The sequence below is a fragment of the Eubalaena glacialis genome, chromosome 10 (genome assembly GCF_028564815.1).
Source record: "Eubalaena glacialis isolate mEubGla1 chromosome 10, mEubGla1.1.hap2.+ XY, whole genome shotgun sequence".
Taxonomy (NCBI): domain Eukaryota; kingdom Metazoa; phylum Chordata; class Mammalia; order Artiodactyla; family Balaenidae; genus Eubalaena; species Eubalaena glacialis.
In genome coordinates this window covers 84705055-84728341 of record NC_083725.1, presented here as the reverse complement: position 1 = coordinate 84728341, position 23287 = coordinate 84705055, and the positions used below count along the sequence as shown (strand labels likewise).

The following is a 23287-nucleotide window of genomic DNA, read 5'->3' as shown; positions in this document are numbered from 1 at the left end:
GGGAAAGGACCAGGAGCTCCCATGACCTCCATCCTCCCCACATCTCCATATGGTTACCAACACGGAAGCTATCCAAACCCTGTCCTGTTGGGTTTTTATGGAGGCTTCATTACAGAGGCATGATTGATTAAATCCTTGGCCATTGGTGCTTGACATCAATCTCTGCCCCTCTCCCCTCCCCGGAGGTCAAGGAGTGGGACTGTAAGTTACAACCCTCTAATCACAAGGTTGGCTCCACTGGCCACCAGCCCCCATGCTTAGGTGCAGTCCAAAGTCACCTCACTAACAGAATAAAAGACACCTTTACCACTCCTATAGCTTAGAAAATTCCAAGCATTTTAGGAGCTCTGTGCCAAAAATGGGGTTGAAAACCAAATAAATATTTCTTATCACAAATCACAATATCACAGTCGCCCCCTGTCCAAGGCCAGTTTGGAATTGTCCAAGAGATCTCAGAGTAAGAAGATTGCCCAGAACACTAGCCAGATTCAGGAAACCTGGGTTCTGATCCCGTTTCGGTCACCGTCTGTTCTTTCAACAAAGATTTATTGAACGTGAGGCATGTTCCCTGCCTACATAGAACTTAAGAGTCTAGCACTGATTTGCTGGGTAGACTTGAGAAGGTCACTTTGCCTGCTTCAGACAGACACGTGCAAGAAAGCTCTCAACTTCTGTTCCCTTGATCCTGCCATGCTCTCCCTCACCGTCCCCGCTCCCCCCCCCCCGCCCCCCACTTCTTCCGCAAGCTGTTCCCTCGGCCTAGAATACTCTCTCCTTCTATGTAGTTAATTCGCCACTCATCCGGCATTTGCTGGTTTTGGTCATAGCTGCATCTCCAGTAATTTGCACAGAACCTGACACAAAAAAGGGGCTTAATGATTGGTGAGTTTAGTCAAAGCGAGCTTGTATGACAGCATGATGGTTAAAAAGCAAAACACCAGCTTTGAAATCATGCAGATCCTAGTTCAAATCTCCACTCTGGCCCTTGCCGGTGGCGTGATGTAGGCAACTTATTTCACCACTCTGAGCCTCAGTGTCTGCATCTGTGAAATGGATCAGATACTACTGACATTCCCTGGTAGTGGTGTGAGGGATTGAACAAGGCTATGCATGCAAAGTGCCTGAAACACCTCTAGGCAGGTAAGAAAACCTAAATAACTAGCAGCTCACCACGACCGTTATCTTCATTACTACTGTTACGAGGTCCTTTCCTGTTCACGGCCCACCACCCCATCTACACTAACAGCAGGCCCTACAGTTATTTATAAGGCAGGCTTTTGTAACAGCTGCTTGCTGGCACACATGTAAGGCTTTCTGACAGCAATGAAGAGGAGGAAGAGGAGGATGACAATTACTTCCTCTCACGTCACTGATTTTGGACCCTTTGACAGGTTTGTTTTACAAAAGCCCACATGAGAAGTGGGAGAATAAAAAGACCAGCTCAAGCCTGCTCCTGAAGAAATGGACTTCCCAGAAACTCCTCAGGATCCCCTAACCACAAACCACGGAAAGCTGCACAACATTTTACAACCAGGAATCTCTCCTTTGCCTGCCAGGAATCTATGCTCGCCAAGGGTATGGAAACCTGTTTCTGTGCATTAGATCAAATGACAACTCAAAGTTACAATCTGCTTTTATCTGGATCAAAGGCAAAAAGATAAATATCTCAGCCATTACTTAAAATTCCTAGTCCGGCACCAAAGGCTTTCTACACTGTGGTTCCAGAGGGAATGGACAGAGCAGGGCACTCTGTTACCTGCCTCAAAGCTCTGCTTACTGCCTGGGGCTCTCCTGGAACTGGGGGAGCTTCTGGAATTGGGTTCCTAGAAAAAGGGGGCTCATTCTCTATCCCAGGGATCAGCCCATCTGAACTGGATTAAAGTTAAATAGATACAGGGAAAGGAGGACTGGGAATTCTTTTCTGCGTTACCCTTGTGGCGAAGGCAATGCCCTTATTTTACTGAGGGTAAACTGAGGCCCAGGAAGGGGGAGGCACGTAACCAAACACCACTGAGCAGGAACAGAATTGCGGTCAGAGCATCTACTCAAATACGGCAGGAAAGGAAGCCATTTTTTTAAAGCCACTTTATAGAGATATAATTCATGATCATAATATTCACCCATTCAAAGTGTATAATTCACTGGTTTTTAGTATACTTATGAAGTTGTGCAACTATCATCACAACCTAATTAAAACATTTTATTACAGCAAAAAAAACTCCGAAGATATTAGCAGTCACTCCCCATGCCCCTCTGTATGCCTTCACCCTGACCCTTAGCCCTGGCAACCACAAATCTACTTTGTGTTGCTATCGATTTGCCTACTCTGGACATTTCATATAAATGGAATCATACAATGGTCTTCTGTGACCAGGAAGCCATTTTTTCATGATGGACTGTAGCAGCAGACCCTCTGGTTGCTCCCTGAACTACTATCCAGAGATGTGCTGTGTCATACTGTAGCCACTCGCCACATGTGGCCATTTAAATGATTAACATTGAATACACTAAAACTTCAGTTCCTCATTGTCACCAGCCACATTTCAAGTGCTTAACAGCCCCATGTAGCTAGTGGTTATCACATCAGACAGCACAGATGTGAAATACCACCGTCACTGCAGAAAGTTCTATTGGACAGCGCTGACCTGGAGGATACAGAGGCTTTTGCTCCTTAACTACAAACCCACTCTCTCTAAAATGGCTGCTCTTCCTGGTGTTGAAAAGTGACCTTTGCAGATGAAGAGTGAAGGTGAGAAAGAGCTAAGGGAAGGAGGAGGAGGAGGGGGAGGGGGGGAGGGGGAGGAGCAGGAGGGGGGAGGGGTGGGCCAGGAAGAGCCAACCTCCTCCTCCCACCCTTCCCGCCCCCAGCTCAGTGTTATGCTGGGTGCCCAGGGAGCTCCCCTGGCCAGGACCCAGACCTGAAAAGCTCTCTGTTTAGTGAAGTTCATCCAAAAGGCAGATATGCCAAAGCCTTTGGAAGCACTTCAAGGAATCCGGCCTCTACCTCAGCCGTTTGATGATTTCTGAAGCGTTTCAGGCCAGAAGGTGATCTGAGGGACTCCTTAATGAGAGTGAACAGTCCTGATAAGTTTCCGGCCAGCAGTGGCTACTTTGGTTGCCAAGACATGACCACTAAGGCTGATGGACACCCCAAGGCCAGAGCCATGGCATCTTGGCATGCCCAGACAGAAGGGAGCCCAGGCTCTGCATTCCACCCCTTTCCTTGGTCTGTTCACTAGTTCAGCTACAATGTCTTTCCTCTTATTGTCGAAAGATGCTTCAGTCACTGGCTCCCAGGAGCAGGGCAGCAGGTTATTTCAAATTGCAGTTTTGGATGCATTAAGATGATCAGAGAACCCAGACTGAAGGATGATGGACAAACAAAAGGAAATACAGAATCACATTTAGAAAAAAATCCTGTACTAATCCAAGGGTGCTTTGTTCCAAAACACTGCAAAAATCATCCGTCATGACCTTTTAAAGTTGTTTTAGAGGAGCATTGTTAAGTTGGCTAATGTCCTCTGTTTAAAACTCTGCTGGAAGATATATCTTCTTTCTTCTTCTTTAGCAGCCAATTTATTAAAAAAAAAAAAAGACAACCTAATGAATGCTTCATCCAGTGTGCCTTCTTGTCTAAATCAATACTTTTGTCTTGAATTTCCCCTCCCTCAATGAGTGGCAGTGGGGGCATTTCAAGAATCAATAGGTTACATTTCTAAGACACCAGGAGCAAAAGAGAACCAGGTGGATATTCACCAAGCTATGACAAGAGTTCATTTGCTAATAAGCTGTTCTTTCAGGGAAGGGCACCCTGTGTTTCTTGGTCCCTTGGTTTTCAAAAACATCCTGCACCATGGAGATGTAGCTAAGCAGGAAGAGGCAGTTCCATGGGTGCTTTAGACTTTTGATCCTAAGCAACAGACCAGGCGTAGAGAACTAGCTCTCTGGGGTTCTCTGTTCAGCTGCTGTGGTTATTCTGCCCCTTGCAGTCATTTCTGGCTTCGTATATTCATGAATTCACACATTCAATAAACTTCACATCCATAACTCAGGGTATTTTTTTCCCCTATGTTTCATCTCATGTAATCCTCCCAATAACCTTGCGGTTAGTGCCATTCTCAATTCCATTTTAGAGTTGAGGAACTGGAAGTTCAGAGATGTTAAAGAAGTCATCAAAGTCACACAGCCATCAGGTGGCGTTGCTAGGGTCAGACCCCTGATGTCCTGCAATCCCAGGCTGGCATTCAGGCCATCTTCATTACATGACAACTTGTGCCAGTTGGTATGGAAAAGAGAAAGCAGGGGAGCAAGGGGGTCTGAAGACCAAGGATCCCAGAGGCCCAAGAACAGGCTTAGGCAGAGCCAGACCTACTTTGCAGGCTGCTGTTTTCATGGGTAGTTCCTACCTTGGCCAAAGGGGGTCTCATAAAGCAAGCGGGGCTTGTGCCCTGCAATGAATGGCTTGTGTCTGCTGGTCAGAGAGAACTTCTGTGGGACTGAATAACCAAGGATGCTTCAGCCACTCTCCCCGCTGAGAGTTCTCAGAGCTACACGCCCCCAGGTCCCCTTTAAGAGCTCAGAGGATTCTCATTTTCATGTGATTGCAGTGCAAATACACTATTACCTCAACAAGTGAAATCAATCCATATATATATATGTATGTATATATATACTGGATCCAACTTACACAGTGTGGAGATGGATTGCAAAAACAGTCTTAGGTCTCCACCCCTCTCTGGATCCTGCAGGCTTTGCAGTGTGACTTCGCAACACCTCCCTCCTTCACGCATCTGGGCAGGCCGTGTGACTTGCTTTGGCCAACACAATGAGGCAGAAGAGAACCGATGTCACTTTTCAGAGCTTAGGCGTTAAAGGGCCTTGCACACGTCAACCCTGTCTCAGAACTTGTCCATCACCATAAGAACAGCATGGACTAGCCTGATGGAGGACGCAAGACCAGGTTGAAAATGCTGGTTTGGCTCAGCCAAGGCCAGTGCAGACCAGCCGGCATCCTACACACCACCCAGACGGCCTCAGATGTGTGAGCCAGCCCCACCGGGATTACCGGAGCCTGGCACGCCTCAGCAGAGCTGCCCTGTCCTCCTGTAGGCTTGTGAGAAATAATAAATGGCTATTATCTGAAACCAGAACTTTTAGGGCCTGAGGAGACAGGAGTCTCCTTCGGTCAGGACCTGCTTCACCAACCTTATCAAGGCTGAAGTCCAGAAAAAGGTTTCCTCCCACAAGTTCTACTATTATTTACTATTACCTAAGCAGTAGGTAACAGGCTTGAAGATGCTCCGGGGGAAATAATCATTATGTCTGACGGAGGGTTTGAGACCAAAATGGCTCAGAACTTGGCTAAAAGAGTGAAAGCTTGGAGTCAGGTGATCTGGATTAGCCTCCTCGCCCTAGCACATGAGTCCTATTGTGAAAAGTCACTCTGCCCCCCACAGGTACTCACTGGTATTAACTGGAGACCAGGTGAATTTAATATCAGGCAAAGTAATCCTAAGGAGGTTTATTACCGAAGGGCCAGAGCCTCATTCATACATGAACAATAGGACAGAATGAGTCTCAGGTGTGCAGAAACCTTTACAGACAGGGCCCAGAGATTCTTTCCTAGAAGGAAGACTCTCTCTCCCTGGTTTTCCCTAATGAATGCTGCCCCCTACAGCACATATGTGAAATAGACTTTAAAAAATAATTCTGTATGGACACCTGCCTGAAGATACTTGTATCTGGCTCTTCTCAGGAGAGGGCAAGAAAATGAGTCCAATGTTAAAATGGTTGAAAGCAAGCACGAGTAACTTCTCACTCAGTGGCCATGGCTATTTCCGTGTGGCAGGGGTCCTTGCCTGTGGCCTCTCTGATGGCCTCAGAGCATGAGTTTGGCAAGTTCCAGACAACTTACCTGAAGTTAAGGGAGAAATCTTCCCCGAGTATGTGAATGGAGTAAAGGAAGTCATTGCAAACTGCACACAGGCTGCTTTCTGCATGAAATGCAACTTTCGTTCAGTAAGGAACCCTAGAGGGTAAGCAGCATGAAGAATAAAGCGCATTGTTGGAATGAAGAACTTCAAAGGAACCAATCCAAAGGTGGGGCTTTGGGAACTGCCACAAACTGTGGGGAAGCATGTGTCATTACCAGGCCTTTCCAGGACCTACTAAAATCACACCAACTTTACCCTTTGCCTGGGATAATCAAATCCTATATTTGCAAGGGATCTTACAGAATATCTGTTCCAATCTACCTACTGATGCAAGAAAACTCCCCTCTAGTAACCTCAGTGAGTGATGATCTAGCCTTTGTATCTGTTCCTCTGGAGTCAGGGAACTCCCTACACCCAAGACAGCCTATTCAACTGTGAGAAGACAAATGTGAAAGAGTTCTTTTTCCTTTTTTTAAATGAAGCCAAAGTTTGCATCCTTGTAATTTTTTAGTTCTGCCCTCTATGGCTAGAGGGAGAAAAAAAGCTGGCCCAGGATATAGACTTTCATTTCTAACAGGAAACTGGTCTCTTTCCATAAAACTGTTTCCTAAAACATCTTTTGTGTCTAACCACTGGGTGGGAGAATGGATGTGCTGAGCAAAGCAGACCTCTGCAAACTTCTCTCTGGGCCTCACACCCTGATGGGCTTCTACCTAATCCAGAGAATTCGGTTCATCCCTCCTTTATTCTCACTCACAGCACCTAATCTTCTCAAGAGCAGGTATCACACAATGTAATGAGATTACTTGTGTTGTGTGTAATAGCTGTCTCTTCCACTAGACTGTAAGTTCTATGAGGGCAGGGATCATTACCTGCCTTTTCACTTTTGAAGTTTCAGTGACTACCATGATGCCTGAGACAGAGGAGGCTCCCGATGGTGTGTGAATAGATGAAAGATTGAGTTCCAAGTACGTGAATATGCAGCCTAATGAGAAGAGAGAGACTCATCTACTCTACACTGTACAGTCTGGTTGGAATTACCTGCCTTTTAAAAATGGAGTCAAATCTAGCATAACTTTTCTTGCAGCAAAAATCCACTAGTGCCTTCAGAGATCCTTATGCTTAGGGCTAATCCTGATTCTTGAATCCACCGGCTGGTGGCCTGCTGAAGGGAGAGAGTGGACAGCCTTGTGAAGACCGATTTCAGCTCAGGCCTGCTGTCAATTACTTGCCACTGGAGAGCGCGCTTCTGCACCTTCCCACATGAACAGGGTCACACCGACAGTGTGGGTTTTATTTATTCAGTCCTCATACATTCTCCTAAGTTGTGGAAACAAATGTGGGAAAGCTCTGCCTGGAAGAAAATGCTGGGACAGTCTGGAGTCATTATCCTCCCAGTGTGCCCTGAGGATGCCAGCCTGCAAACCAAGGCTCTACTCGGATATGATACAAAACCTGGGCAGTAGGGGGAAGCAGAGACTCACCGTCCTGGACTGTTCTGAGCCAAAGGACTTTTTTTTTTTTTTTTTTTTTTTTCCTATCTTTGCTTTACCCAAGGTGAGTTATTACAGGTCACTGATTCCCTACTCCTTTCCACGTTTCATAAAAATGCTCTGATTCTCCCATCTTGAAACAGGCAGAGGGAGCATCAGGTATGGAGAGGCCTTCTTTACCTTTGCTCTAATGAAGGAAGTAGGCCAGGCCGCTGATTTCCATCAGCAGCTAATAACTGTCGAATCTCCATAAAGTTTGGGGAACCTTGCCAATCACATGAATCAACACAACTGTCACTAAGAAATCATGGCAGGAGCTCCCAGGACACTAAGAATGTAAATTGTGCCCACAATGCCTTGGCATAAACCACTGTGCAGCATGACCATTTATCTCCATGGTGTGACACCTACCAAAGGCCCATGCGGCAGTCTCACCACAATGAAGATGGATTATGACCATTATCTTGGAGACAAATATTCTCAATGTGACCCCTCATCTGACACCCTCAACAGAAGATGGTTCCCCGACACATGGGATATATGTTGGTTATCCTAATGAAATGCACAGACTCAGAAGCTTGCAGAAGGCAAGCTGTAGCTGAGAAACAGGCATTTTATCTGTTAGGTTCATTTATGCCCGAGGATGCCATGTCCTTAGCACAGAGGCAGCCACACACGTGTTCACAAGAAACTCCTCATCGAGTTGGTGAGCTACACGGAGCTCTCAAGTTTTATTGTTCAGGAACTCTCCCTGTTCTGACCAGCATTCTCTTCTTGTACTTTTCATTGTGAATAGGGGCCACACGCACTCATAGAAAAGTTAATCTCATTTATCTCCACACATATTGTATTTATCTTCTCATGCTAATACACACTGTCAAATACCTAACTTGGAGAAGGAAAATATTTTTTTTCAAAAAAGAACATCTAAATGAACAACTAAACTAAGACCTGACTGCAGATGACACCTGGATAAAAATTACTAGGGGAGCCCCCAGAAACATAAATACTTTCCCCTACCAATGATCCTTGAAATTAAATTGAATTCGTGTACGTGTGACGCTTTGCACATAGAAGATGGAAGCAAAAGAAACGCTGAGATTTATCACCTGAAAATCAGATGAACATCAACTGGTCATTTTCGGTTCCTGACACAAGACTAATCAAACAGATATTTCATCTTCCTAAATGATTTCTTTTCTTTCTTTTTCTTGACTCTTTCATCCTGTTACAAAAACCCAGGTTTAGTGTATTTTCGAGAAAGGATATACAGCAGAACCATGAGGTCCCGCATGGCTTTGAAACACATCCCTATTTAGAGAAAAGCAAACATGGTTATATCCCTCTTACTCTTCTCCCTGAAAAAGGACGGCTTTAGCATTGAAGGTTGTTAGTGTCACACATTAGAGGGAGTGATGCGTCTCCTCCTCTGAAGGCTCTTCTGAATTACACAGTAGATCAAAAAAATGGCTCCCAAAGGTGGCCAGAGAGAGTTCTTTCACCTTCACGTTTGACTTTAGTTTAATGCTAGAGGTTAAGGACAAAGGCTACGCCGGAGCATGGGAAGGAAGGATCATCACACAGGCTCCCCTCCAGGCAGCTCTGCCAATGCTCACCCTTCCTCTGAACAGGAGATTGCTCTTCCACTCATAAAGTAACACCAAGCTCTCCAAGTGCAGGGAGAGAAAGAGCCAGAAGATGACTCTTCAAACAGGGAAAGGGCAAGCTGACTTCCCCCTCAGACCACCACCTTGCAATGTATTCCCTCTGCTACCCTATCTAGATCCCACAGGGACAACTCTCTTTTTTATATTTCCAACCTAAGTGTGGGATCCAAATCCATTTTCTTATTTTCTATTAGCTCAACTGAAACAAGGTAGCATTGAGTCAATTTTTTTTAAATTAAGAACGTGGCTAGAGATTAATGAGGTAATAGCAAGAAACCAAAAGATACAAAGACCTATGCAAGTAGCTAAGTCTACCCAGTATAAGTTGCTGACTCTGAGAAGAAGTGTAAATATGTGTACAACAAAATGCATGTAACATGCCAGTGTAAACGGTTTCCCACGCGTTGAGCTCCTGCTATATGCCAGGCATTAGTTTGGGCGTCTTAACACGTTTCTCTCCATTCCCCATAACAACACGCTACAAAGTAGTTGCTGAGAGTTGAAGGGCAATTAGAAGGTAGCATGCCCTTTCAAAGGGGGAGCAAGAAGTCCTCCTAGGAGAGGCGTTCTCAAACTTCAGTGTTGTAAGAACGATAAGGGTGCAAAATGTAGACTTCCAGACTCTGACTCAGAAATCTGAATTAGGAGGAGGTTTGTAAAGCTTCGGGATTTCTGTTTTTAGCAATTACCTCAAAAGATGCTGGTGTAGGTGGCCCATTCATCATACCTTGAGAAACGACAGTCTAGAGTCTTGAATTCACCATGCCACCAGACCACGAGACGTGAGCTGTGTGCTTCAGAGCTAACAGAGAGCTACCATGCGGGACCTGTTCTCTCTTCCATCACACAGGGGCAATTTATAGATGCTATGTCGGAGTGGAAAAATGTTACTGTGGAGGCACTATTTTGGAGAGAGATGCCATGTGTTTTAGGACTTTTCATCTCTTAAATTAGACGTCAGTAATTTGTTTAGAACAAGAGGGAACCAGGGTGTAAAATGCAAACGAGAAAAATGAAACCTGCCTTTACTGCAGGAGCCACAACCCCCAGCCCCCAACCTGTAAAAGGGCACCACTAACAGACAGCAAACAACCGGACTACACCAGATTTAGAAAGGTCAGACGTAGCAACTGTTTCAAGCTGTGCAAATGACACCCACGTTGTCAATCAACGTCGGCTACTAGGAAACAAGTCATACCCTACACAGAAATGTCTTCAACCGACAGAGGTGACAAGGCCAGAAAATCTGAATTGAGCTCTACAAAAAATGAGAAAAAACACTTCACATCTGACTTTCTCCCATCACTAGGGCTAGAGCAGCCTGTTGCTGCTTCGTAGATAACTGAATCTCTGAGAGGTGAGGTGACTTGCTGTTGGAAAAGGATTAACAAAACCTTTTCCCCTTCTGCATGAGAATTTGACCTTGGGTTAACCTTCTATCTCTGTTCCCCTGGAAACTTGATAAAGATAGAATGTCAGCTATGTTATCAAGCAACACTGCTCATGATAAAATTGACCCTGGATAGTTATACCACATCTGGACGGACAAGAGCTATAAATGAGGGCCTGTTGAGGGCCACCATCATTTTGGGCTCCTTTGAGTGCTGTGACTCTTACTGATTGGTCCCAAGCCGATCGGTGGGAACCACAGAAGTTTTGCATGTGGAGCTGTTACAAGAGATACTGGCTCTTGTGGGTCACGTGGCTGTTAAGCTAGAGAGACTCCTACACCTGCCCCCTGTGGGTCTTGTTCCCTCACACCTGAGCTGTCACCTGAGGTGGGAGAGGGGAGTGATAGGCCCTGGATGCTGCGCGGACTGCTGTCTATATGCTGTGAGGACCACTCCTATGGACCAGAAACGTCCGCACTGCCCTGCCAACAACCTGTGATTCCCCTCTGTCCCCTGAGGAGTGGAATGGTGCCAGGTGTGGCCTGTGATGGTCCGAGCGTGATTCTGAACACATGCCGCAGTGAGCAGTGCACTTGCCCAAAGCCACGCTCCTGGGAGGTGGCAGGGCCAGAACTCACACTCAGTTGGCTGTCTTCAAGGTAAACATTTTCTCTTTAATTGCAGGGCCCAAACCTTTTCTCCTGAGATAACTGTATTCTGGCCCAAGAGACTGGTGCAACTGGTGTAAACACTTGCCAGACATTCTTTTCGCCTCCAGTGCCACATGAGGTCCCTAGGTTTGGAAGCATCTATTTCATCCTGCCTGCCCACCTCGACAGCGGGGTCAGCTGAGTCATTTCTAGATGATTCTCCCAGTGTAGGCAGCTCTTTGCAGGAAACTGCCCTCAGCAGGAAGCCCCTTTTCTTGTCACTTTAGCAAAGCTGTATTGTAACTAACTTTTAAACCAGGCGCCCCCCCATGCTCTACTCATCTCCGGCCCAAACACACCTTTCAAATCTTTTGATTACACAATACCTTGCCTAACTTGTCAGTTCTTTCCCTAGATCAAAGAAGTAGAAATGAAGAATAAGTAATTAACAGACGACGAGATCTCTTCCGTAGCTTCCCCTTCAGTAATCTCCCGAACAAACTGTGTGACCAAACTGTGTGAACAAGATAGCATCTAGAGGAAGATCACGAGGTGTTGACAAGGCTGCCCACAAGCCTGCACACAGGGGGATGGCGACGACTCTGACCCCCTATATCTCAATGATTAACTGAGGTTACTTCCCTGTTTCCCTTTAAAAGCTTTCATGGCCGAGCAGAATCTTTAGAGGTAGTTTTGGGGGACACTGAGTCCACTATCTCCCCAGATTGCCAGCATTCTGGTTAAAGGCACCTTTCCTTTCTATCAACATCTGTGAGAATTGATTTTGTAAGCAGCAAGCAGTGGGACCTATTCATTTCATTTGATAACACCAGAGACTTCTCTAAATGCAATGATACCCTGGTTCAAACCTCTAGATGACTTTTTAAGCCCTCAGACAATTATGGCTTCAGGCTGGAGGGTCATGGTGATGTCACACCTGATTCCCAAACCAAGGTGACTGTCACCCATGAGCACAGACGGGTACCCAAGCTCTCCCCTTGCCTGGAGTGACAGCTCTGGAATGGCAGCGGTCCCCTGATGACCAAGGGAGGTCCTACGCTGCCACTGAAATGATCTTACAGAAGTTTCCCTCTACAGGCCCTCCACGGGACGTGAGGTTATTAACACAGTGAACACAACACAGGTCCTCCCAGATTAACACCTGACCAGAAGAGTGGATGCATCATTCCTTCCCAGCCTCCCCTTCCTCTGCTCTCAGCAAAAACCTTCAGACGGAAATCAGGGCAAATGATATCACCTCTCTGAGGTCCTCCCCAGCCTTCTGGCTAAGCGGATCTTTTTCCTCACCACTTTGAGCACAGCCCTATCATAGGGCAAGTGAGCACCGCCCCTCCCCCAAGGCTAGCCAGCTCCCAGTTCTCACCGTCTCTACAAACAGCCCAAAGCTGGGCACAAATGGTGACAAAACGAATAAAGGCAAGAAACAACATGAAACAGGTGCACCCCAACCATATTCTCTTCTGTGTGACCTGGACCACTGAATCAATTCCATCTAGTCTAAACTGTAATTTTAGGTCAGCATCTTGATTAACGGCAGAACATGGGCAACTTCTTCGTGCTTCCCTCTCCCAACCACTAAGTCTGATGAAGAACTTGCTTTGCCAACCACTAAGTGACAAGTTTACAGAGATTCTAAATCAATGTTACTCAGATATGACATCGTGCTGAAGGCTGTAAAACCCCGTCTCCAGCCATGTCTGGCTCTCCTCTTCTGCCACAACTGGTAGGAGTGAACAAAGAGGAAGAAAGTGACCCAGAGAATGAACACCCGAGGAAGGAACCCACCAGAAAGCGCTGATGGGGCTCACATTAGGCAAGGCCAAACAGCCAGTGAAAACTTCACAGTGGCTTAGTGCCAGAGGACTTTAGACTCACTTTACAGACGGGGAAACTGAGGCCTGGAGAAGTGTCTTGAAGGAGGTCATGCCAGGTGGTAGTGAGCTTGATCTCAAACCCAAGTGCTTTTGTACTATGCCACACTCACTAGTTGTGACTCTCAGCAAAGTGTCAATAAAAACAGTCAGTTTTTAGCAAATGATCTCGTTATTTCAGCTTCTTAAAATAATTTGCTTCATTTCTAAGACAAGGTATTTTTTGCCCAAGAGAATGAAAATAAAAGTGTCAAGTGTGGAGAGAAACTAGCCTTCTCACACATTGTTGCTGGGAATTATAAACAGGGACAACCTTTGGGGAGCAAACTTTGGCACTGTTAAAACAACTGTAAAATGTGCACACACTCTTCAATGCAGCAATTCCACTGAAATGGTTGTATACATGCAAAAAAGACCTACAAGGATGTTAATCTCAGTACTATTTATAATATCAAAAAATTAGAAGCAACCTAAATGAAAGTGATTAAAAATATTAAGGTAAATTCATACTATGAAGTACTATGCAACTATTTTATGAAGAGAGAATGACCTATAAAAAGGGCTGTCCACGACTTGTTGATTTTATTTATAAGACTTAAAATGTCATATACGTATGTGTGTGTGAGACTGTGTGTATATGTATAAGGCTCCTATAAGAATTAAATATTACTAATAAAGCACTTCAAATAGTTCCTGCCGAAGAGTAAACATTAGGAAAAATTTATCAAAATGTTATAGTATATAAATCAACTATACTTTGATTTAAAAAAAGGAAATATTAAAAAAAACTTTAAAATAACAAAAAATGTGATAGTATATGCATGAAAAAAATATAGAAGAATATAAACTAAGTGGTTAACAGTGGCTTTGTCTGAGAGGTGGGTTTATATTGGGTTCTTTTTCTTTTAATAAATTTGTGTTGTTCGAATACTTTAATAAAATTATTTTTGTATTGAAAATATAGTAAAGATATGCTTTCTACAAAATGAAGAAAACCTTATTATTCAGAAAAGAACATCCCCCATATGCACAGAATTCAGTCTAGGAATACTAAACGTTCCAAATTTGTATGATGGACTAAATACTTTAGACCTGTATTAGATTTCTGGCAGTGTTAACCTGTTCAGAGGATGTGAGTGAGGGAATGGAAGGAAGAGAAAACAGATCATGTCACAAATGCTGAAAAAGAACAGCTATTTCCTCTCCCCTGAAAATCTGTGATTCTGGCCTGGAGCCCTAGAGCCACTCGGAGCCAACAGAGGAAGTGAAGGGCGGCCGCGCGTCCTGGCCATTCCTTGACAGATGTTTCGCAGCCGATCCTGCTGACACATCCTGCAGGCCAGGCAGGGCTCTGCACGGTTGTTGCCTGCAGGAGTGCGAATCCAAGCGCAGACCTAAACCATGGCAGTGATAATGATCCAGCAAACAACTGGCAGGTTTTCCTAAAGGCTAAGTAAGGCTCTGCAGACTTTCCTCCAAACCTACAAAATCTGAAATCTGAATTTCTAGGAAGACTAACAGGTTGTGTTGCTGTACAGAACATTTCTTTCTGGGTTTTGTGTATCAACTAGGTACTTGGTCACTTTATGGAACAACGTAATGAACTGTGTGAGTCCTGAGGTTTTTTTCTAGCTCTGAAGTACTACCTGTTAGTTTTCTTCTGCTTTACATCTCAGTTGATTGCCCAGTATAATCAGAACTAAATTCAGTGATGATGACAAAAGGGGACTTGTTTCTTTGGGTGTGATTTTAAGAGGAATGCTTTAGTGTTTCCCCACAAAGTATAAAGTGCTCTGGGGTTTTTGAAAAGTTGCCTGTTACAATCTCCTTTTATTCCTCTTAATCCTTTTTAAAAATTGGGACTAAGCGTTGAAATATTTTTGTCATTTATTTTCAGAATAATGAATTTCTCATTGAACTTACTGATGTGATTAGATCAGTTCCTAGGACTGGAATTCTCGGGTCAATGGATCACATAGAAAAGCCTGTGAATTGGTTCACCTGAGAATGAAATGCCAGAGCACAATGCAGTCCGGGTCTGACTGACTCACAAGAAAGCTTCAGGGGAGGACAGGCAATGAGATTCTATCACGGACTTGACGTCATGGGAAAGCAGTCCACACCTCAACTACAGCACTAGCCACACTGAACTGCAATTCAAATGCTCACAGAGTTTCTCTCTCCAAGATTTCTCCAGGTGAAGGATGATATCTGATGCACACAAGTACCTGTTGTGTCTTTTACATGGCCAGGTGGCTGAGTTTTTTCTATTCCGTCCCCACAAACTATATTTTGCACGCAAGCCGCCTTCCTCAGTCTGCAGCCAAGGTCAGATTCAAGGGAGGACACAGGGAACATGAAGAAAGGAGGAGGAAATAATGAGTCTCTGAAGGTAAAATCACATGACCTCGTTTCTTCAGGATGGTGGAAAAGTATTAGCAAAAAATACCCAGGCCTGGGAATTCCCTGGCGGTCCCGTGGTTAGGACCCAGTGCTTTCTGCCAGGGCCTGGGTTCGATCCCTGGTCGGTGAACTAAGATCCCACAAGCCACGTGGCTCGGCCAAAATAAATAGATAAATAAAATCTAGGTCTGCCCCAACCTTGCTTTACCTCAGCTCCCCAGGATAGGAGAGGGATAATAAACGCACCTCCCACGCACCTGAACCTCCATCAGTAATTTTTATCACTGTAAATCCTTGCAGGGTTTTGAGCACATCATAGCTCACACAACATTCTCACGCATATCCCCTCACTTGACACTCCTCACAGACATCCCAGGGGACAGGACAGAACCAGAGTTCAAAGCTGGCAGTCGGACCTGGATATGAATTCTAGCACTCAATTAACATGGAGGGCAAGTTACTAAATCTCATTTAGCCTCATCTTCTTTACCTGTAAAACTGGGGTAATATTTACCTCATGGAATGTTTCTGAAGCTCAAGTATAACATAGTGAAAATCAAAGTCCCTAGCAGATGTTACATGCTCAACAAGTAAGTATGATTTCCTTTCCTTCTGACACTGGAGTTTTTCCCTGGGACAGTGCCTCTATTAGCATTCACAGCCACCGTCCTTCAGGAGGCCTCCCGCCTGTCTGCTTGAGGCACAAGTGGCAACCCCTGCCCAGGACAGAGGCAGATTGGTGGCTGCCCCAGTGCCAGTGGGGAGCCCCTGGCTGGGCTGCCTGAGTGGCCCTATGTCTGTGTGGGCTCTGGGACACAGGTCCAGCCACCAACCCTGCACCTTCCCACATATGTTCCCTCCAAGGGGAACCTTTTCTTTATTTTCTCAATTTTTTGGACATTGGCCTCATACCCGTCCTTCAGACTGTTTTATGTCTATTCTCCCCAAAGGACTATGGGACAAGGGTAGGGTTCCCAAACACCTTCTCCTCTCTCCCTGCTCCCTCAACCTGCACATCTCTAACCAGCTCTCAGTGGCAGGGTTTCAAGCATGTCTTTTCCACTTCCAGGAAAAGCACAGTATTAATTGTGGTTCTGGAACCAAAGTGCCTGGTTCAGTTCCAACTCCATTTCTCACTGTTTCTGGTGTGACCTCGGCAACTACTTAACCTCTCTTAACCTTAGTTTCATCCTTTGTAAATGGGGATAACAACACACTTTGGGGGAATTCAATGAGGCACACAGTAGGTACTCAACAAAATTTAGCTCTTTTCTATATTATGTATATATACATAAACGTATCTGGAAGGATATGCATAGAATGGTTTATAGTGGTATGCTTCAGGGAGCATATAGAGGAGAACTTTCATTTGATAGAAACTTACACCATTTTACAAGCATTCGTTATTTTTGTAATTTAAACACAGTTTTAACAAGAATACACGGGTATGGTAAAGAAAAGGAAAGGAGAGGGGAAGGGAGGTGGAAAAAGAAAAGAAGAAGAAAAATGGTCTGCTTGAGGCAGAAGCCAAAGGCTGGATCAGAGTCACGACTGGTTGAGACATTCTGGTTATAGCTTTAGTGCTAGGTGCAGAGTTCCCCATGCCTTGCCAGAGAAAACTTCTGCCATATATATGTCAACCTTACACAGATTTCCTTCATATTTCCTCCAGTGTTCCAGGTGGGCGTGGGCGTGGGGGGAAGCCCAGCTCCATTGGATTAAGTTATCCTGGGATGGAGGGGTGCGGGCAGGGAGGTTCTGATCTCGTTCACGGTGGGAGAGCTGCCCAGTCCCCTGGAGCACTTTGCGGGGGGCAGGCGGGGGTGTCTCCTGGGTCCCAGGGGAGGAGGGGGCACATCTAGGAAAAGCCCTAGGAAGCTTCCACACTACCAGGCAGGAAATGCTTCCAAGGGACCTGGGCATGCGCCCCTAAGAAGTCTAGACCATTTTGCATGGGAGGAATAAGGGAGGGCTCTGTCTATTATTGAAGAATCTTCTGAGCGGTTTCAATTTCCCTATTCCTCCAAAGTCTCATGAGATACAGGCTGCAGCAAGCAAAGGTTTGTTTTACTACCTTCTGTGCAAGAGTCCCCACAGGGCTACTTACATTTCTCCCCCAACCTAAAAGCTCAGTACTATGCATAGTAAAAAATCATATCCTTTTTTGGTAAGAGCTACATTATCAGAACACCAAGAGGAATGCTGCCTACTCTTTATGTGTAGCCAAGATATTCATTTAGCCAACCCACATTTCGGACTTTTTCAAAGGGTGAAAACCCTCCTTGTTCCTAACTTCCCTCACATCACTTCTGATGGGTAAAAACCTTATCGGCTCACAAAATGCATGCCCCAAGCAGCTTGCATTTCTAGAAAACCACCTCCTGTATAGAGAATGTTCTATGAATGTTTTCAAATTGCAAATGCTATATTGCTTCTATGTGTCTTCTGGGCTCCACCCAGACAAACACAGCTATTCCTGCTGGCAACTATGAATATGTAATATTGTCCCCACCTTATTAATACCTCTGCTAACAAAGTTCCTGCCAGCCAAGCACGTCCTTGTGACCCGTTCCCATCACTATTTGCAACCCCACACTCACCCAATAGAACTGGATCTGCTATAAAGGAAGATGCCAGAAAGGACCCCCAAGAAGGTGGCTTACCTTTCTCATGGCTGCTTGCTGGTGGGGGTGGGAGTGGGGAGGTGACCGGTTTGGACTTGTCATAGTTGTTAAAGCTCTGGCTCCGTCGGTTGTTAGCAGTGGCTGACCCTCCGCGCGTTTTGGCCTCGCTGCCTGCAGCGGATACCCTCGCGGTAGGACCTGGAAGTCTAAAATGCAAAAGCAACAGAGTAATGGCTTCAGTCTCAGGAGAACAGCAGTACCTCAGAAGGTACTGCAGCCATGCAGGAGGTAAAAGAAACCATTCAAGACATCGGGTCGGTGGCGGTTTGCCAGTCCAAGGACTTACTGGAACCACCACAAACATCTAGGCTAGTAATGACCCCAGTAAAGTCCAAAAGCCAAGTGTGAGTAGTCTTCCTTTGAACACAGAGAGAAATATATGAATATGTCTGCTGATTAGAAATACAAAGCTCGGGAGTTCCCTGGTATAATAGTGGTTAGGATCCTGGGCTTTCACTGCTGTGGCCCAGGTTCAATCCCTGGTCGGAGAACTGAGATCCCACAAGCCACACAGCATGGCCAAAAAAAATACAAAGCTCATCTTCCTTTTTCTCTTGGATGAGTAAATTTACTTTTCAATAGAGCCAAACCATGTCATCTCTAATTCTATCAAGGGCAGAACATAAAGGCCTGTTAAGACTCTAAACTGTTAAACTTGTGTGTGCATCTCTTTTGACAGATACTGAAAATGGTTTTTGCCATAATCTAGGGATGTAAATATCAAGAAAAAGATATAATTTTTGATGGTCAGAAAGGAAACTGCTACCTCAGAACCCAACTCATCTGCAATGAAAAATTATGGACTGGATGGAAACATTTGTTCAGACATACATTTTCCTTCAACATCTGACAACCTGTCTCCATAGACATTACTCTGAGTCTGAAGCTCAGCTTCTCTGCACAGTAGATGGATAAAATCATACATTCTTTCTGTAAAATGAGCAGGAATCTGTTAGCCTAAAGACAAACACACACTTTCCCTTTAAATAAAACACTTCATTTTTGGGTGGTTTGGGAAATAAAGTCAGCAGACTAATCTTTGGTAATGTGTCTAAAGATATTATGGCTCATTCCCCAAAGAGTTAAGGCTATGACTCCACAAATCAGAATTTTGGTTCAGGGACTACTATGTGGACTCTTTCCAATCATTAAAGTTGAAAGATGAATAAATGATGAAATATTTAGTTATATCTTTCAGCTAAAACCCACTTAGCAGTGTTGAAAAGCCACCGGAACCTCAGCTGACCAGCATTAGATCTAGCGATAAGTCTGAATTTTCAACTCATAAAGCTTTCAGCCTTCTCTTTCCACACCAATCTCTAAGCACCAAAGAAGTCTGCAGTCTGGAAGCATTTTAGATAGAAGCAGGCAAACGCTTTAAACTTTTTCTTGTTGGCTGAGCAAGAAAAGATGGCTGGAGAGTAAACAGAGAACATGAGCTGGTGTGAGAGGACTGTAAGATTTATACAGTTAAGAAGAACCTGGCCCAGTTCCTTAACTGGGAGCTAGGAGAGAAGGAAGGCAGTGAGTTCTTCCCCACAAAAGTGGCGGAGGGAAGGCCTCACTTCCCACTGCATTAGGAGGATTTGCCCCTCTGTTAATTTACCCCATCTTGTTTAGTGAAGATAGTCACCGCATGAAGACAGGCACAGAGTGGGGTGCAAAACCAGCAGTGCCAGTGCCTGTGTTTGCGGACCAGAGGCGGCCAGGTCAACTGATCAAGGAGGTCCAGCAATGGGATCTTGGTACCTCTCGGTTCTGCTTCCAATGCAAACAGCACCCTGCAAGCCCTCCAAGATGGACAATGTTACCCGAGGACTCACAGCCAATGGCAGAGCTGCTGCAGGTGCAGACGTGGGGCTCCTCAGGGCTGGACTCTGCAGGAGTCTGTATGCCCACAGATAGGCCTGCAAAAGGATTATGGACATGTTCCAAGATGATGTCACAGCAACAGTTTTAAGTGGTGCAGGATAACACAGGTGACAGTATTCTACTCCCGTGGCAAAGAACAGGGAAGCAAAAAGCAACGAGGAGGGGAAAGATCCGTTCCAACGAGGAGGGAAAAGTTGCTTGAGAGGCCTCACTGCCCTCACCTGGGACTGGACCACAGATTTTTCAGAGCAGCACAGGGCCTTTATAGAGGCAAGAAATCAAAGTATTGGATGGGATGGCCACAACCTTGAATGAGGTAGGCAATTTGGTCCTCTGTGAGGCAGTGTGGTACAATGGATAAAATATGAGCTTTTTCCATACAAATATGGACATGACATTGGGCCAGTCTTATGATCTGAGATTCACGTTCCGTATTTGTCACTTTGGAATAATAGTAAAGTACCCAATGGGATAGCTGTAAACTTGGAATGGGACTTAAGGTCCAGCCTGTTTTAAGTACTCAATGCATGCTGGTTCCCCTTATCATCCTCTCTGCTGAGCACAGATTCATAAAGGAATTGGACATTGTCATAAAGAAAACATGCTATGGTAGAAAAAAGAACCAGACAAATAAGGAAGGAATCAGGCAGATCTAGGTTAAAGCAGCAATAGAGAGCTGGACAAAAATCAACACACAAGAGTTGGAGATCAACATTTCCAAAGAGGCAAGACAGGTTTTGGCAGACAGGATTCATCATCTCCCTAAGGAACATTCGAGGAGAGAAACTGCTTCATCCAAGCATCTGTGACGAAGACCTTACACTTGGGGTACCTCTGAGCCATCTGTGGGGTCCAGACTGAAACATCCCCAGTCTTGGATTAACTGAGACGGCTCTGGTTTCCCAGGGGTGGTCACCATCAGATCCTCTTCCTTGAGTCAGAACCTAGAGGTGCTACTCTGATGGGAGTGACCCATCCTTCAAATGGCTACAGGTTGTACCAAGTTTTCTGAGACATGGAAGAGGTCTCGAAGGCCTTGAGGGCAGCTGACATGACAATAAGGGATGGTTGGCACATGCCGAGCCATCAAAAGCCACCATAAAGCTCAAGCCAACTCATGTCACCCTCTGCCTCATCACCATTACACCCTAGTAAGGACAGCTCCCTTAACTTGACCAAATGGGAAAATTGGATGGAGACCAAGTAACTTCTTCCAAGTGTCAGAAGGAATCTATGTGAACACTGTGCTTTAAAACTTGGGTTCTGTTGCAGATGGGGTTGGACAGTTGCTTGCTCCAAAGCAAGCCTCCTCCATCCCCCTGAAATTTTCAGCAGTCTGCCTCACAAACAAAGGCCATGAATGAATGTGTGATGGATGGGAAGTAAGGTAAAAAAGCTTCGTTTGGATCCACCCAGGAGGGAACCAAAACATCCCTTGGGATGATGAGTCAATCCACAAACTGAATTAATTCAGACTGAATTGTGAATACAGGATTTCAAAGCCAAAGGTGACCACGAGATCCTAAGATACCTGAGCAATCCAGGTGAGGGCACTGGACTTCACAAACTGAAGCAGGGATGTGCTATGTCTGTGTTTCTGAGTCCTTCCTTACCCCAATTCATATGTTGAGATTGTAATGCCCAATGTGATGGTATTAGGAGGTGGGGTCTTTGGGAGGTGATTAGGTCATTAGATAGAGCCCTCATGAGTGAGATTAATGCCCTTATAAACGATGATCCAGAAGGCTAGCTTGCCTCTTCCACCCCGTGAGGACACAGCGAGAAGTCAGCAGTCCGCAACCTGGAAGAGGACCTTCACCAGAATCCGACCAGGCTGGCACCTTGATCTTGGACTTGCAGCCTCTAGAACTGTGAGCAATAAATTTCTGTTGCTTGTAAGTCACCCAGCCTGTGGTGTTTTATCATCGTGGCCCAAAAAGATTATCACAGGGTTCTAGCTCAATCTTATCTAGATCTTAAGGGGCTGATTGACCCTAGCTGACATCTCAATTACATACGCATTGATAAAAGAATATGAAAGGTCAGAAGTAATTCAAAGAAGAGAAATAATGACCTCCGAAGTTGTTGGAATGGTCAGGGAAGGTTCCAAATAAAAGCAACCCCAGAGCAAGATGTGGCATGTGGAAGGAGAATGTGAGTAGAAGGCAAGAAGGTAGGGGGCAGAGGTGTCATGCAGAGGGCAGCTTGTAAAAAAAAAAAAGCACTGAAGAAAGAAAGGGCCAGTGTGTGCTGGGGCTTGGGGGACAGCGTGGGAGGAAATGAGGCTGGAAAACCAGGCGGGGGCAGCCTTCAATGTCACACTATGAACCTTGGACTTGGTCCTGTCCTCCAGCAAGGGGGCATTCATTAGGGAAGCTGAGAACAGAGCCAGAGTTGAAAAGCAGAGTAGCTTCCAGGTCATAGTCACACAGGCCCCTGGCTAACATTCTGAAGTTCATTACTGTTAACATCCTTGTGCATCAGGAGAACTTCTCTCAAGCCCCAGCCTGCAAGTAGCTGCTGTCTGTCCATTAGCATCATTCTGCTGCAGAGCTGGGTCTTGCTCATGTGGAACAGCTGCAGATACCACAACAGCTGCTGTCCAGCGATGCCTGCCTCATCAAGACAAAGCAGAGGGAGGAGAGTGCAGCTAGTCAACCTCGAATCATCTACACTCTGCATCATCCAGAGTGCCAGAAGGTTTCAACGGCTCCTTTGCATGAGGGACTCTACTTCCCATGATTATCCCATGTCCAAACAACAGTTACAAAATGAGAGGACACAGATGTGTTCTCTGAAACACACACATGTTGCTTTTTTAAAAAACGAAGTTTAAGGGAAGAGGTGTAACAAAGAGGCAGAAGGAAAATCCTGCTGCTATGGGAGCTATGGTCAATTTCTCCAACATGTGCACAGCCGAGCAGGCAGGATGATAAGACTGTTGTTCCTGGCACATAACCTGTGCGTGCATCCCGGCTCCACGCGTTGTACGTGCTGATGGGAAGAAAGCCGTTCTTCTCCCCCAAACCACTTCAAAGGCTGGGAGCAGAAGATGGTCCCCCCAGGAAAGATGGCAGCTTGTGTGCACATGCTCAGGACCTTGGGGGTAGGGGAGCGGAGGTCATAATTGGAGATGCTTTTGCTAGACAAGATGATTAAACGCTAAACCTCTCAGCTCCACAGCATCTGCTTTTCAGCAGCTGGGCAGAGACGGCTGAACTAACTACCAGCCACACTGATTCTTCTCCACGAGATGGTCGCATAGAGATCGACTCTGTGAGACTCGTTAGAGCTGGCCCAGA

At 45.5% G+C, this 23287-nt stretch overlaps 1 protein-coding gene across 2 annotated transcripts in view; it reads right to left on the bottom strand.

The window, feature by feature from the left end:
* Positions 1-23287, bottom strand: part of NAV2 (neuron navigator 2) — a 396612-nt gene that overhangs the window by 196086 nt on the left and 177239 nt on the right. For both annotated transcript variants that reach the window (XM_061201526.1, XM_061201527.1), the window contains exon 6: positions 18093-18259. In XM_061201526.1, the coding sequence (XP_061057509.1) occupies positions 18093-18259 (167 nt within the window). The remainder of the gene's footprint in view (positions 1-18092; positions 18260-23287) is intronic.